The 17,535-nt window shown below is 43.1% G+C and overlaps 1 protein-coding gene and 2 pseudogenes across 1 annotated transcript in view; 2 read left to right on the top strand and 1 right to left on the bottom strand.

Annotated features, from left to right (window-relative positions):
• The window catches only part of ABRACL (ABRA C-terminal like), a 21,376-nt gene that overhangs the window by 1,282 nt on the left and 2,559 nt on the right, over positions 1-17,535 (bottom strand). Inside the window, exon 2 of the mRNA XM_006151086.3 lies at positions 8,540-8,606. Within this exon, the coding sequence (XP_006151148.1) occupies positions 8,540-8,600 (61 nt within the window). The 5' untranslated portion in view covers positions 8,601-8,606. The remainder of the gene's footprint in view (positions 1-8,539; positions 8,607-17,535) is intronic.
• On the top strand, positions 11,158-11,773 carry LOC102498483 (Golgi SNAP receptor complex member 1 pseudogene; annotated as a pseudogene).
• Positions 14,157-17,499, top strand: LOC102498082 (Golgi SNAP receptor complex member 1 pseudogene; annotated as a pseudogene).

Raw genomic sequence — 17,535 nt, 5'->3', positions numbered from 1 at the left:
TACACGCAGTACTTAATCACTGTACTACAGGGCCGACCCAGGTGAATTTCTCTCTTTCTCGCAATTTTAAATTTTCAATAATATTAGTTGTTGAATCAATAAAAGTAACAAAGGAGAAACCTAGGATCTAAAGTGGTGCTTCTCTAAGTGCGTTCTGAACACCAAGGCCTCAAAAATGCATATTCACTCATCATGACCACTTACTCTGAATTCCTAGTGGTATGCCAAAATCCACATTTAATAAGAATGTCTTATTTGGACATTTAAAATTAAGGTCGACTAAAAGAATATCTGCCGAGGAAAAATGATCAACTGAAAATTTGGAGATAAGGGTAACCTAGGGACCTCCTCATTGTTGGTTGATGCCCTTGGTCCACCTGGCTAAACACCTTACCTCCTCCTATCCCGCTGCTATAAATTCTTCCCTCCCAACCCCACGCCCATGGTCGAGAGCAAGGCCATCACAATGAGAGGTCTTGAGTTGCCATGCGCCTGGGTAGACCTTCCAACCTGATGACTGGTAAACGCCTACTGGGAGGCAGGTATACAGAAGGATGGAATCACTTCCTAGCTTTCAGAGAGGCGGCTTCAATTCCCATGAAGAAATAAGAAATACACACAGAACAAACAAAGCAACGGTACAAAGCAGTATGTGATTAGACGCCAAATGAGTAACAAACACAAGATTCTATGGTTTGAAGGAGGGCAAGATGACTTTGGGCCGGAATGGTAAGGAAGACTTCATAGAGAAGGTGGTGCCTAGTCTAGAGTTAAATGATAGCATAACATGGAGTTGGGTTTTTTCCCCCTCTTCTTATTGGGTTTATTATTGTTTCATGTGTTTTCTTTTCTTTTTTTTTTTTTTTTTTGAGAGGTTTTTTGCTACAGGGCGCGTGTGCTTGCCAGACAGAGAGAGAGAGACAGAGAGACAGAAAGCGAGAAATCACCCCCCAGGGGGGATGGCCACGCCGCAATCCCTTCTCCTCCATTCTCCTCTCAGGATCTTGGGCACGCACGCACACGCACCCAGCGCGAGTTTCAAGCCATCAGGTCCAGGACTCGAACCACAGTCGACTACATGGGAGTCCAGCAACATAGCCATTACGCTAACTGCTGGTCCCTCCTGTGTTTTCTTTTTTAATTCCTGTTTTGTTCAGTCCGGGAGTTTTGTCCCCTGTCCGACTCCACGGCACGGAGGATGGTGTGGAAATGGCTGGGCGAATTAGTGGTGTTCCTTTACAGATGGCCTATCTGGTGACAAAAGCAGCCCTCAGGCTGATGCTGCCCGCCAAGCCGCAGGCTCTGTCGTGGGAGAATATCCTCATCTCAGGTGGTCGTGGGAGAGACATCAGTGCCAGCTTGTTTGCCCAGTTCGCAGAGAGTTTTTATTTTTTTAAGAGAGATTTTTGCTATAGGGCACAGGTGCTTGCTGGAGAGATAGAGAGAGGTAGAGAGACAGAAAGAAGAAATCACCCTCTGGGACCAGCAGTTGGCGTAATGGCTATGTTGCTGGACTCCCACGTAGTCAACTGCGGTGCGCGTCCTGGACCCGGTGGCTTAAAACTCACGCCGGGTGCGTGTGCATGCGTGCCCAGGATCCCAAGAGGAGTACGGAGGAGAAGGGATTGTGGCGGGGTGATTTCTTGCTTTCTGTCTCTCTCTGTCTGTCTGGCAAGTGCACGCGCCCTATAGCAAAAACCTCTAAAAAAAAAAAAAGAAAAGAAAAAAAGAAAAGAAAAGAAATCAATCACCCCCTGAGAGGATGGCCATACCACAATCCCCTTTCCTCCATTCTCCTCTCAGGATTCTGGGCTCATAATGCACACACACCTGGTGTGATTTTCAAGTCACTGGGTCTGGGATTCAAACCGCCGTCACAGTCAGCCACGTGGGAGTCCAGTGCCTTACCCACCATGCTACTTGTTGGTCTCAGGTTACACATTTTAAAGGCACCAAAGGCAGAAATCTGGGTATAGATTGTGAAAGTCTTCTTGCCTCTTGCCTGCAACCTGACAAATGCCCATGTGACTTGACCTTTGTGTCTTCTGTGGCTCCAGTCACTCCTCCTCAACAATGGTCAGTTCTCTGGTTTGGGCCATCATTGTTTCTCACCTGCGTAATGGCACGGTGGAAACTGCCAACTGCCTGCCAGCCTCCCTTTCTCCATTTTCATTCCCAGTACATTATCCACAATAGTGTGGGATAAAATATAAGTTGCATATCTGCATAACAGTCTTTTACTTTGAGCTTTCAATGGCTCCCTATCACCTTCAAAATAAAGCAAAGCCTGCAGTCCCTCTCCGGCTCTCCATTCCCTGGCCTTGCACCCATACTCGCCTGGTTTTCCATCCTATCCAGCTCCAGGCATGTCCAGATCCGGTCATAGAGAACTCTTTCTTGTTGCCCAGATGACACGAGAGATTCTGTGTTTGTGACTTTGCCCACCTGCCCAATATTCTAGACTCCTTTTCCTAGCTAAATTCTTTTTCTTCAAAAATGAATTCAAAATGTCACCTTTCCTAAGAAATCTTCTATGATTCCCTGGTTAACAGTTCTTATAGAACTGAGGAAACATGAGGACTTCAAAAAGTTCGTGGAAAAACATCAAGTTTGTTTTGGTGCAAGAAAACTTTGAATCCTTGCAGTTTTTTCATAACATGCATTTCCTATGAATGCTTTCTCTCTTGCCTTTATTTTATTTTATTTTAAAAAATTATTTATTTCATTTTATTTAATATTATTATCCTCCCCCCCGCCCCATTTGACTGCAGAGAGACAGAGTGAGAGAGAAAGGAAAAGAGAGAAAGCAAGCCGCCAGTCCGGAATTCGAACTGTAGTCATCCATGCGGGAGGGAGTCCAGTGCCTTAACCACACCACCTACTGGCCCCTCTTGCTTTCATTTTAAATTTGCCGGAGGGTGTAGAGGTGAGGGAGAGGGAAAATATCCCCCCCTACAATCCTTTTCTTCATTTCTCCATGCTATAGGCATGTGTTCACATGTGCCCTATGTTTTTCAAGCCGTCAGTACTGAGCTTGAACCTGTGCTCAGCTGTGAGATCTAGCTCCCTTACACGAGGCTACAGGACCAGCCCTCTTTCTTTATTCACGATAGAGCACATGCATGCACACAGGAGAGAGAAGGAGAGAACATCTCCACAGGGTCTGATCTGGTCACAATCTCCTCCTTACAGTGCTCTGGCCCATCAGACCTTGGACACTTACGTGCCCAGCATGTTTCAGGCTGACGAGGCAGGGATGCAAACTGCATTTGCCATGGGGGATCCTGCTTCTCTTGAGCAGCATATCATCACCACATCATGGAGCCTGCCCTCCATGAACTTTTTTAAAGACCCCTCATATATCTATCAAAGCACTCACTGTGAGTTACAGGAAATAATAGCTACCATTTATTGAGTACTTGCTATGTTCCTCAGTTGTTTGATGTATTTTTATAGACATTAAAATCCACTTAATCCACATGTCGTAAAAGATATGACACAACTGATTGCAAGAAGCACCGTTATTTTATATTCCAATTAACCTGTCGATTATAAGATACATCCTTATTTGAGAGTTTTAAAAAAATGTGAAAGTGTCCTTGAATCACTGAAATATATTGGGTCGTTGGAAAAATCATGATGTATTTTTGCATAGAAAAACATTTAAAAATGTGTCATGACTTTTCTGACGACCCAATAGTAGTAGTAGTAGTATTCAAACAAGGAAACCAAGGCACAGCAAAGTTTAGTAATGAGCCAAGGTCACACAGCAAATATGGAAAGGAGCTGGGGGATCAGCAGTTGGTGTAATGGCTATGTTGCTGGACTCCCATGGTTTGAGTCCTGGACCCAGTGTCTTAAACTCATACCGAGCGCGTGTGCGTGCGTGCCCAAGATCCAGAGAGGAGAATGGAAGAGAAGAGATTGCGGTCTGGCCATACCCCCTGGGGGGTGATTTCTCGCTTTCTGTCTCTCTGTCTCTCTCTGTCTTTCTGGCAAGGGCTCGCTCCCTATAGCAAAAACCTCTCTTTAAAGAAGAGAAAAGAAAAGGGGCTAGGATTCATTCCCAGAGTCTGAATCTAGAGCTCGTGCTCGTAACCATTTCACAATACTTGCTTCCAGCTACTTCCAGAGAACCTCAAGGGTTGCAGCAGAATTTTGTTTATTTTGGCATCTCTAGCTCTTGAGCAGAAAGAGGGCATTCAGGAAATGTTTGTTGAAGGCCGGCCATGTAGTCTAATGGTTAAGGGAGCCAAATCCCACATTTCTGACCACGGTTCAAGCCTCACCCCCAGCAACTTGGAAAACACGCTGGGTATGTATAAGTGCATGCCCCATATTTGGACAGAATGGAGAAATGGAGAAAGGATTGTACATGACCATGTTCCATTGGGAGTGCTTTCTCTCTCTCTCTCTCTCTCTCTCTCTCTCTCTCTCTCGTCAGCACATGTGCCCTCTGGCAATTTAAAGATAAAGAAACGTTTCCTGAATGAAAGAATTTGAATCTGCAATAATCTTTCTCCACTCAATCTTTTTTCACTGGATGAAAAATGAGACTTTTAAATAATTTGACTTAAAAAAGAACTAGATAAGACTAAATTAATCAACTTCCAGCTTGAGCTCATATATCATATGTAGACAAGTCAAAATTACTACAGCCACAATTTAAATAATTAACCATAATACGTCAGAAGATAACATATCTCTGTTTGAAGTATGCTTTCCCACTCAATAACTCATCTTTTATCAAGAACAAGAAAAAGTGTCTCGCAAAGCTGCTACGTTAAAAATATCTTCATGCTTATAGAAGTTATGATTATTATCTTAAGTCTTATTTATTAAGTTGCTAATTTTGAAGAGGAATGTCAATTTGCTCTAGTAGAATGATAATACTCCTCTAGAGGTATAAAGGCTAAAATTTAAAAGCCAATTGAATCTGACACTAGGCTGACATAAGTAAAGAGAATCAAATCCTCTGTCTTTAGAAATATGCCTTTACATTTTTAATACCCAAACAATAATAGTAATGTCAAAAGTAACAGAACCTCGCTGAGCTCAGGAGAAATCAGGAATGCAGGGGAGGAATATGAGTAAGGACAATGCTACTGAAAATAAGACATCAAATTTCCTTCAAGTGGGTATAATGAAGAGAGTGGGAGAAAAAGAGTTGGGAAATTCTGTCCATTTGATCAAGGAACTAAATGAATTACATTCTCCAATGTCTTCTGGGTGTTCTCTGCAAACATCAGATTCATTTCCATTCCAAATCTAGTTCACTCATTTCCTCCTTAACAGACCTGCGCTACGCTTTTGAGTCCTCCCCGAGATACAAGGCTTAACTGAGTGCCCCCAACTACTATTGCTTTCAGCAATCTAGTTCACTGGGTCCACATGGAACAGAGCGTCAGCACTTCACAATTTAGCATACCATTTTTACTTCTAATTGCCTCTTGAGTGTTTATCTATTTTTTCAACTAGGTAGTAAGATCTTGCAGAACAGGAACACACCTTACAGCACTTAAACTTAACACAATGCCTGGCATGGATAGATGCTCAACAAACATATTTTTTAAAGAATTGTTGATTTAATTTTTGCTGTTGTTGTTGCTGTTACTTTTTAATTTGACCAGAGAGAGGTAGAGAGTGAGAGAAAGGTAAAGTAAGAAAGCAAGCCACCAGATCCGGGACTTGAACCATGGCCCCCCATGTGGGAGTCCAATACCTTAATCACCATGCCACCTGTTAGCTCCAATGCTCAACAAATTTATTATTTTTTAATTTCACCAGAGAGAGACAGAGAGAGAAAATGAAAAAGCAAGCCACCAGGCCCAGGATTTGAACCGTGGTCAGCCATATGGGAATCCAGCACTGTAACTACCTGCTGGCCCCCATGCCAACTTTTATATCCTGCATTTATCTTTTTCTGGTATATTACAGTAATAATGGCTGAGATTTACTAGAGAAATAAAATGACTAGAGAAGACCTAAAAGGGGGGAGGATGGCAGACAGTGGTAACACAGTACTCTATAAGACTGACCTATGTGGGAAGGTTCCAAGTTCAGATCTGAAGACCTCTGTCCAGGGTGGACAAGCATGTGCACCCTATTGCAAGCAATCCCCCCCCTCAGATGAAAGAAATAAACTTAAGGGGGCAAGCAGGTGGCGTGGTGGATAAGCACTAGACTCCCGCATGCCTGATTAGTCCTTGCTTGCTCGCTCTCTCTCTGTCTCTGGTCAAATTAAAGAATAATAAAAATCAATTAAATTTTAAAAAATAAAGTCTTTTTAAAAAGGAGGAAGGAATAAGAAAAATAATGACCCCCAAAGATATCTATGTCCCAACCCCTGGAATCTGTGACTGTTACCTTACATGGCAAAAGAGACTTTTCAGACACAATTATAGTAATGATCCTGAAATGGGGAGGGTTTACTGGATTATCTGGGAATCCCAGTGTCATCACAAGAGTCCTTAAATATGGAAGAGCGAGACAGAAGAGGATGTCAGAGTAAGACAGCATGAGGACTCAAGCAGTGATTGCGGGCTGAAGAAAGGTGGGTAACAGTCAAGGAATGCAGGCAGATTCTAGAAGCAGAAAAGAGGCAAGAAAACATACATTCTGCTAGCACCTCCAGAAAGGAATATACCCTCATCTTAGCCTAGTGAGGACCACCCTTATCCCCACTCTGGCCTATAAAACTGGAAAGGTTTTTTTTTAAAGAACTTTTTATTTCATGGGACCAGCAGATGGCAATGCTACATAGCTGGACTCCCATGTAGTTGACCATGGTCTGAGTCCCGGGCCTGATGGCTTAAACTCATGCCGGGTGTGTGTGCATGCCCAAGTTCCTGAGAGGAAAATGGAAGAGAAGGGATTGTGGCATGGCCAGCCCCCCTTGGGGGTGATTTCTTGCTCTCTGTCTGTCTATCTGGAGAGCACACGTGCCCCATAGCAAAAAGCCTCCCCAGAAAAAAAAAAAAAAAAAAAAAAAAGAAAAAGAAAGAATTACTGATTTCATTACTATTTTTTTTTTTTAAATTTGCTATAGGGCTCATATAATCACCAGAGGGAGATAAAGAGAGAGAAAGAGAGTGAGAAAGTAAGTCTCCAGGTCTGGGACTTGAACCATGGTCAGTCATGTGGGAGTCTAGCACCTTAACCATCATGCCACCTGATAGACTCAAACTGTTAAAGTATTAAATATGTTGTATTACATCACTAAACTTGTGGTGACCTGTGACAGCAGAACTAGAAAACTAATGCCTGGGACATTTTATATTAATGACTTAATGGCATTTTCAAAATGTGTCCTCTATTTCAAAGGATTTGTGATTCATAAGCAAACACACAGCTTTAAATAAAATCAAACTACAATAAAACTTTTATAATTTTTTTTTTTGAGAGAGAGATTTTTGCTGTAGGTCCCATGTGCTCACTGGAGAGACAGAGAGAGAAAGCCAGGAATTACCCCCCAGGCAGGATGACCATGTTACAATCCCTTCTCCTCCATTCTTCTCTTGGGATTGTGGGCATGCCTGCACATGTGCAGAATGAGTTTTTTTGTTTGTTTTGTTTTTGCTATAGGGCACATACGCTTGCCAGAAAGACAGAGAGAGACAGAGAGATAGAAAGCGAGAAATCACCCCCCAGGGGAGATGGCCATGCTGCAATTCCTTCTCCTCCCATTCTCCTCTTGGGATCTTGGGCACGCATGCACACGCGCCTGGCATGAGTTTAAGCCACTGGGTCCGGGACTCGAACTGCGGTCGGCTACATGGGAGTTCAGCGACATAGCCATTATGCTAACTGCTGGTCATCATCGTGCAGAATGAGTTTTAAGCCACTAGCACTGGGACTTAAACCATGGTTAACCATTTGGTAGTCCAGCGCCTTAACCACTACACCACCAGCTGGTCCCATAAGGTACTTTTTATAGCTATTTTTCATTTACGTGATGTAATTTTACAGTAATAGTTCCTTTATCCTAAATTGCTAAATTTGTATAAATTGTTGCTAAATTTGTCTTTTCTTTATTTAGGTTTTTGCCATAGGACAGGTGCACTCATGGGAGAGGAGAGAGACAGAGAGGGACAGTGATAGGGAAAGTGAGAAATCTCCCCCGAGTGGATGGCCACACTACAATCCATTTTCTTCTATTCTCCTCCTGGGATCTTAGGAACCCAGTGTGATTTTTCAAGCCGCCAGGTCCAGAACTCAAACCTCAGTCAGCCATATGGGAGTCCATCACCTTAACCACTATACCACTTGCTGGCCCCTTCTTTATTGTTTTTACTACTTTTAAGTATTCCCCAAATTTGGACCAGCAGGTGATAGAGCAGCTAAGGTGCTGGACTCCCATATGGCCAACCACATGTCACCTCCTGGCTAAAGGCAGTTATCACCCGGGACTGTGGGCAGAGCTTCCGTAACTCTGTCCTGTGGCCCTTGGGTGACCCCTTCAATGGCTTTTCCAAATCCTGGACCTGCCGTCTTAGAAGTAAGCTCAGAAGAAATACTATACCTGTGTAAGAATACTTACTTTTTGAACCCAAACGATGAATTTCCTCCACTAAAAGGTTGACTTCGTGATCCACATTCATTGCTGCCTGAGAGAGGAAAAGCAAGTCTATATTATTACCATGACTACATCCCGTTAAGCACATATCCAAATCCAAGGGCCTTTTATTTTGTTGTTGTTGATTTTATTCATGAGAGAATATGCGCGTGTGCAAGAAGGAGAAGCACCCTCAACAGGGTCTGATCATATCACCATCCCCTTCCCCAGGCCCTCCAGTTCCACAGGATTTTGAGCTCCTGGAATTGTTTTCATGATGAGCCTGGGACCTGAACCCACAATTGCCACATGGCTTCCAACATTGTTTAGTACTGACTACACCACCATGCTGGGTCCCCTTTCTTTATTTCACATAGCATTTGTCACTGTTAATTGATTGTAGCCCTCTTCCTACAAATGCTGTGTAATAGGTATGTGTATATCCCTGAAGTAGCTCCATTTCCCTCTCCCTTTCTAACTGCATGCTAGCTGTCCCCACTCACATGCTCTACTGCTGTCTTTTTTCTTTTCTGTTCTGTTTTTTTTATTCTGAAGAGAGGTTTTTCGTTATAGGGTACAGAGAGACAGAAAGCGAGAAATCACTCCCCACGGGAGTGGCCACACCACAATCCCTTCTCCCTTCTTTCAGGATCTTGGGCAGGCACGCACACATGCCAGGTGTGACTGTAAGCCGCCAGGTTCGGGACTCAAACTGGTCAACTATACGGGAGCCCAGAGACATATCCATTATGCCATCTGCATCCCCAGCCATCCTCCTTCTATTCACTACCAGCTCTAAGCAAGGCCTGTTCATGATGACCTGCTAGCTCTTCCCCAAAAACACTCCAAAAATACAAAAGGTGAGCTCCCTCAATGAGCTCAGCTTCCAATGGTAGGGAAATTGCCTAGAATGACTGGCAATGTGACAGGACTCTTTGAATGGAGGGTCCAAGGCATTATGGGAGGACAAAAGAGGAAATCTCAGGAAGCTTTTTGAAGTCACTAGGGAGGAGTAGGCCATCCCCCTGAGGAGTGATTTCTCACTTTCCCTCTCTGTCTCTCTCATGTGAGTACATATGGCCCATGGCAGAAATCTAAATAAATAAACTTTAAAATGTTTTAAAATAAATATTAGTTTCAGGAACTGAAAAAGGACAAGTAAAAGCATAAGAGGGAATAGAACTATACCTGCAACAGGGGGAGGCTCAGAAAGTATGAGCACCCCAAAATATGCATCAAACTGATCTGTTCTCAAGTCCTAAGTTCTCCAAATCAAATCAAAGACTAAAAAAGTGAGGCTGCATGTATGGTTTCTCTGGAGTGACAAGTTGGCAAGACGATTACATCCAGATGGGCTGTGACTAATTCCTAGTAGTTTTTAAAAACAAGAATGACATCCATGAATATATACCACCTGTTTAAATGATATTGATTGGGACACCAGATTTTCTATCAGCCAATAATTAAAAGCACCACTACCATCTGCTATGTTATTTGTGTGACTATTATAATTTAAAGAGCTTGTATTGCAATAAGATAGAAAATCTTCAATTAAATGTCCCTACCTAAAACCCAGTATCAAGAATTACTGTGTCAACTACTAGCAACTTCATACTGGTGAAATCACATCCGTAACATTATATTCAAGTCAACGCATAGTTTAAGAAAGATAATAAGAAGCTAAAATCTACCCAGAGGACACAGCCACTATGCAAGGGGACTAAATACCAGACCATAATTATGGTAGGGAAAGACCTGATCATGTCGTGAGGGAAAGACCTGCTAATGTCAGTGTGGTGGACAGCTGCTGTTTTTGCCTGCTCAGCACCTGTTCCCCACTGAGGCACCAGCAGCCTAATTTTTATTTGGGTAGAGCCTTTCTTGCTTTACTTGAAACCCACACATCCTGAATAGAGCCTCACCAGGAGCTCTGAAAGTAGTTCAGGGCCAGAACAATGGGTATGAGGCATAAGGTAAGTGATCTCATTCAGACAGGGAATAGAACTACACCTGGAGGGGGGGTCAGAAAGAACTGTTAGTAAACAGCGACCTCCACTGGAGTCTGAGATGGAAATGTACAGCATCTGATGCAAATGGCCAAGAGGCAGGTAGAGGTCACCAGGAATAAGCTAACACAAAGAAAAGTCTGGCCACATAATAAGGACTGAGCCCATGTACCACCCTAGGCTTTCCATTCATACAAATCAAGAATATCTTTCCTGTTTTTCTTTGTGTTGGTTTGATCAAGTTTCTGTTACTTCCACATGGCAGTGTGGTGGTTAAGGCAGATAGATTTCTCATGATTGACTGCATGGTTTGAGTCCCAGACCCAGAGGCTTGAAAAATACACACCAGGTACATGGCATGCTTGCCCAAAATCCCGAAAAGAGGAATGAAGGAAAAGGGATTGTGGCGTGGCCATTCTCCACCGCAGTATGTGTGTGGGTGCTTGCTCACTTTCCTTCTCTCTCTCTCTGTCTCTCTCCTGTGAGTGCACACATTGTCTTGCAAAAAATTTAAAAAAAAAAAAAAAAGGAAGAAGAAGAAGAATCTTGACCCATAAAGTCAACCGAGAGAAAATCTGCCATTTTGGGACAACAAAGATGGCGGCAGGAACCAGCAATTGGTGGGAAGATCTCAGGAAATAGGCTTGACAGTTGGAAAATGAACTTGACCTGAAATTAGTTTCCTTTAGTAAACTATGTACAAGTTATCGTGACAGCAGTGCCTGAGATGGAAGATGTAACAGATATAGATAGTTCTGACACAACACCCCTTTGGAATGGATAGAGCCAAGACAGACCGTTTGAGACGATGGCAATTGAGATTGAACAGCTGTTGGCAAGGCTTACAGGGGTAAATGATAAAATGGCAGAATATACCAACAGTGCAGGTGTCCCCTCCTTGAATGCAGCTCTAATGCATACGTTACAGTGACAGAGGGACCTATCGCATGATTATACACACGAATTTCATAAAACCAAAGCAAACTTTATGGCAATATGGGAAAGAGAGAATCTCATGGGATCAGTAGGAAACGATATTGAGTCTTATAAAACTGGGCCTGAAGTAAACAACAGAACTGAACTGTTTTTGAAAGAACATGATCACCTTCCAAAAGAGAGGAGTACCTCAGCAGTCTTCTTGTGCAGTCCATTGCCAGTCTCAGCTGGCCCAGATCATGGACATGTATGTGCATGTACCTACCTTGCTCAGTGAGTTCCTGGGTGATGAACCCGGGACCTTTGCCATGTAGGTCCAGTTGTATTACCACCTCACCATTGCCAGTACCTGCCATTTTATCTTGACTAAGATACATTAACTGTATTTCTTTCTTTAATTGGTAGCACAGTATAATGGAAAGAACATGAGATTTGAAGCTAGAAACACCTGGGTTCAAACACCTGGGTTCAAATCCTTGCATGGACTACATATTTTGGGGCAAGGCCCTTAAAACCCTCTGACTCTCCACTGTCTTTTAAATGGGGAAATTAATCCTTAGTTTGTAGAACGTTGTAAAGATTAGAGATGATATATGTAAAATGTTCAGTACAGAGCCTGACATATAGACCATTTTCAAATAACATCGAGCCATTTCTTGTCCATAGCAACATGAGAATAGAAAAATATACTAGTGCATTAGAATTGTGTACTTAGAGCTCAGTGACAGAGATTCCAGCTCTGTAGGGCCCTTGATTGACAAATTGGCATATAAAAATAGATTGTCACCTGACCCTGATTGTTTCTTAAATAAACTCAGAGTGTTTTTTTTTTTTTATTTAAAATTTTAAATTAAAAAAAAAAAGAAAAGAAAACCTGTCATTTATAAAAACCTGAAGTTCTTTTTTTGGAGAAATTTTTGCTATAGGGCACATGTGCTTGCTGGAGAGACAGAAAGCAAGAAATCACTCCCTGGAGGGACGGCCACATCTCAATTCCTTCTCCTGCTTTCTCCTCTCAGGACTTCGGGCATGCATGCACATGTGCCCGGTGTGAGTTTCAAGCCACTAGGTCCAGTACTCAAATCAAGGTGGCCCATGTAAGAGTCCAGCAACGTAACCACCACACGCCATCTGCTGGTTCCTGCAGTCCCTTTTATGTATATTTGTGAATAGTCTCATTCTTGGCTCTTTACTGGGTAGGATAGATAGATGTAATAACAGAAAGGCAGATTTGGGAGCCATATTTAAAGGTGTAACTATCAAAACCGCCTAGCAATGAATAACGTGTATGCCATGTTCCCTGAAAGCATTAATTTACTGCAAAAGTAGTAAAGATCTACGAGGGATGATGAAGAAATTAGCCTGCACTGGACAGAGGGAAGAATGGCATGCCCAGCGTGATTAAGGACATCTCTGATTCTCAGATTCTGATTCTCCACCCTGAAATTTCCTCTTTTACACCATTCACCACTGCCAACCACACACTTCAGACTTAGCTCTCATTTGCTGAAGAGAATCAAAGGGGAATCCCTCTATTAGCTATAGTGAGCTTATCTGTATTATATTAAGCAGATGAACCTGCATCCAATTTTAAGATGGGAAGGCAATAATCATTTCTTTATAATTAATTACACATCAGGTTCTTTATGTTAATTTATGTAACTCTAAGACTCTGGCAATTATTTATCCCTATTTTGTAGATAATAAAATAGGCTCAAATAGGTTAACTCCCTACAAGCAAATGCTGTTTCTATCACATCCTTCTAGCTCTTTCTTCTGCTTCCCCCTCTTTCTTCTTTTGCTGTTATGCAAATGCACTAAATATAATGGTGAGCGGCAGTTGTAGGAAATATTACATGCTGAGTACTTACTAAGGCAGAGAACACTTACAAAGCAAGGTCCCCTGCCCAGACCTCCATAAATAAGAAAATAACAGGCTTAGAAACTATTGCTAGCATACATAATACAGCATGTTTTATTTATGTATTTGGGGAAGAGAGGAGCAAAAGGGAAAAGCAGTCATTGTTACACACAGTCCCTGAAAGGCGGGTAACACTTCATGAGGAGGGCAGAAGCCTGGGACTAGAGTGAGTGAAAGGGTGAACAATGAGGAGGTCAGAAACAGCAAGTCTGAGGGGGAGACAGAGCTGGGGAGAGGCTGGGCCAGAAGAAAGGAAGAGGCTGAAAGGGAAGGCAGATGCTAGTCCGGCCCTCTAACTGTCACAGAATCTCATTAGGCTTTGTGCGTGGGACTCACAAGGAAAGCAGATCGTCGGGGGAGGGGGCATATGCTGAAATGCTCTACCATAATATACACTTGGGCATGTTTTTAGGGATCCTCCTATCACTGTGATTTTTTTTTTTTTAAGTTTGGAGGCAATGCATGGAGATTTTTCTAACGTCCAAAGAAATAAGCTACTGCAGATCGGGGTCGGGGGATCTCCTGGAATGAGGACCCAAGTTTACACTCCCGGCTGGGCGCTTCTGTCCAGCCCTCCTTAGCAATCGTGGACTAGCCAACACGGATGGAAGGAAGACTGGGTTGAAAAGAGGAATGAAGGAAAAGGGATTGTGGCGTGGCCATTCTCCACCGCAGTATGTGTGTGGGTGCTTGCTCACTTTCCTTCTCTCTCTCTCTGTCTCTCTCCTGTGAGTGCACACATTGTCTTGCAAAAAATTTAAAAAAAAAAAAAAAGGAAGAAGAAGAAGAATCTTGACCCATAAAGTCAACCGAGAGAAAATCTGCCATTTTGGGACAACAAAGATGGCGGCAGGAACCAGCAATTGGTGGGAAGATCTCAGGAAATAGGCTTGACAGTTGGAAAATGAACTTGACCTGAAATTAGTTTCCTTTAGTAAACTATGTACAAGTTATCGTGACAGCAGTGCCTGAGATGGAAGATGTAACAGATATAGATAGTTCTGACACAACACCCCTTTGGAATGGATAGAGCCAAGACAGACCGTTTGAGACGATGGCAATTGAGATTGAACAGCTGTTGGCAAGGCTTACAGGGGTAAATGATAAAATGGCAGAATATACCAACAGTGCAGGTGTCCCCTCCTTGAATGCAGCTCTAATGCATACGTTACAGTGACAGAGGGACCTATCGCATGATTATACACACGAATTTCATAAAACCAAAGCAAACTTTATGGCAATATGGGAAAGAGAGAATCTCATGGGATCAGTAGGAAACGATATTGAGTCTTATAAAACTGGGCCTGAAGTAAACAACAGAACTGAACTGTTTTTGAAAGAACATGATCACCTTCCAAAAGAGAGGAGTACCTCAGCAGTCTTCTTGTGCAGTCCATTGCCAGTCTCAGCTGGCCCAGATCATGGACATGTATGTGCATGTACCTACCTTGCTCAGTGAGTTCCTGGGTGATGAACCCGGGACCTTTGCCATGTAGGTCCAGTTGTATTACCACCTCACCATTGCCAGTACCTGCCATTTTATCTTGACTAAGATACATTAACTGTATTTCTTTCTTTAATTGGTAGCACAGTATAATGGAAAGAACATGAGATTTGAAGCTAGAAACACCTGGGTTCAAACACCTGGGTTCAAATCCTTGCATGGACTACATATTTTGGGGCAAGGCCCTTAAAACCCTCTGACTCTCCACTGTCTTTTAAATGGGGAAATTAATCCTTAGTTTGTAGAACGTTGTAAAGATTAGAGATGATATATGTAAAATGTTCAGTACAGAGCCTGACATATAGACCATTTTCAAATAACATCGAGCCATTTCTTGTCCATAGCAACATGAGAATAGAAAAATATACTAGTGCATTAGAATTGTGTACTTAGAGCTCAGTGACAGAGATTCCAGCTCTGTAGGGCCCTTGATTGACAAATTGGCATATAAAAATAGATTGTCACCTGACCCTGATTGTTTCTTAAATAAACTCAGAGTGTTTTTTTTTTTTTATTTAAAATTTTAAATTAAAAAAAAAGAAAAGAAAACCTGTCATTTATAAAAACCTGAAGTTCTTTTTTTGGAGAAATTTTTGCTATAGGGCACATGTGCTTGCTGGAGAGACAGAAAGCAAGAAATCACTCCCTGGAGGGACGGCCACATCTCAATTCCTTCTCCTGCTTTCTCCTCTCAGGACTTCGGGCATGCATGCACATGTGCCCGGTGTGAGTTTCAAGCCACTAGGTCCAGTACTCAAATCAAGGTGGCCCATGTAAGAGTCCAGCAACGTAACCACCACACGCCATCTGCTGGTTCCTGCAGTCCCTTTTATGTATATTTGTGAATAGTCTCATTCTTGGCTCTTTACTGGGTAGGATAGATAGATGTAATAACAGAAAGGCAGATTTGGGAGCCATATTTAAAGGTGTAACTATCAAAACCGCCTAGCAATGAATAACGTGTATGCCATGTTCCCTGAAAGCATTAATTTACTGCAAAAGTAGTAAAGATCTACGAGGGATGATGAAGAAATTAGCCTGCACTGGACAGAGGGAAGAATGGCATGCCCAGCGTGATTAAGGACATCTCTGATTCTCAGATTCTGATTCTCCACCCTGAAATTTCCTCTTTTACACCATTCACCACTGCCAACCACACACTTCAGACTTAGCTCTCATTTGCTGAAGAGAATCAAAGGGGAATCCCTCTATTAGCTATAGTGAGCTTATCTGTATTATATTAAGCAGATGAACCTGCATCCAATTTTAAGATGGGAAGGCAATAATCATTTCTTTATAATTAATTACACATCAGGTTCTTTATGTTAATTTATGTAACTCTAAGACTCTGGCAATTATTTATCCCTATTTTGTAGATAATAAAATAGGCTCAAATAGGTTAACTCCCTACAAGCAAATGCTGTTTCTATCACATCCTTCTAGCTCTTTCTTCTGCTTCCCCCTCTTTCTTCTTTTGCTGTTATGCAAATGCACTAAATATAATGGTGAGCGGCAGTTGTAGGAAATATTACATGCTGAGTACTTACTAAGGCAGAGAACACTTACAAAGCAAGGTCCCCTGCCCAGACCTCCATAAATAAGAAAATAACAGGCTTAGAAACTATTGCTAGCATACATAATACAGCATGTTTTATTTATGTATTTGGGGAAGAGAGGAGCAAAAGGGAAAAGCAGTCATTGTTACACACAGTCCCTGAAAGGCGGGTAACACTTCATGAGGAGGGCAGAAGCCTGGGACTAGAGTGAGTGAAAGGGTGAACAATGAGGAGGTCAGAAACAGCAAGTCTGAGGGGGAGACAGAGCTGGGGAGAGGCTGGGCCAGAAGAAAGGAAGAGGCTGAAAGGGAAGGCAGATGCTAGTCCGGCCCTCTAACTGTCACAGAATCTCATTAGGCTTTGTGCGTGGGACTCACAAGGAAAGCAGATCGTCGGGGGAGGGGGCATATGCTGAAATGCTCTACCATAATATACACTTGGGCATGTTTTTAGGGATCCTCCTATCACTGTGATTTTTTTTTTTTTAAGTTTGGAGGCAATGCATGGAGATTTTTCTAACGTCCAAAGAAATAAGCTACTGCAGATCGGGGTCGGGGGATCTCCTGGAATGAGGACCCAAGTTTACACTCCCGGCTGGGCGCTTCTGTCCAGCCCTCCTTAGCAATCGTGGACTAGCCAACACGGATGGAAGGATGACTGGGTTCCTTCCTCTCCCGTCGCCGGCCCGCGCGCACTCCATATTTGGTCACGCTCGCTCTTAAGTTTGGGGTTCTGCCAGGTAAGGGTCTCCGACACCCTATGCCAGCAGTCCACTCCGCGATCTCCACCGGCACCAGTGCAGAGGTGCAGAGCGCAGGCTGGGCTCCCGGTTCCGGGTCGGCGAGAAGGGCTGCGTCCCGGAAGCCTTTGTCTCCTCAAGTCGCCGACCGGCGTTCCCTCACCGTCCTGGCGTCTCTGCGCGCCCCAACAGCGAGCACCCAAACCGGCCGACAAAAACAGACCCTTTCCGGGGCTCCACAAGCCTCCGGTGTCACCTCACTACCCTCCACCTCCGGACCTAGAGCGCACAGAGCCGCACCCACCTCTGGCGCTGCAGA

This window comes from Tupaia chinensis, unplaced genomic scaffold, assembly GCF_000334495.1.
Source record: "Tupaia chinensis unplaced genomic scaffold, TupChi_1.0 Scaffold000313_1, whole genome shotgun sequence".
NCBI lineage: Eukaryota > Metazoa > Chordata > Mammalia > Scandentia > Tupaiidae > Tupaia > Tupaia belangeri.
This window is presented reverse-complemented; position numbering and strand designations above follow the sequence as displayed.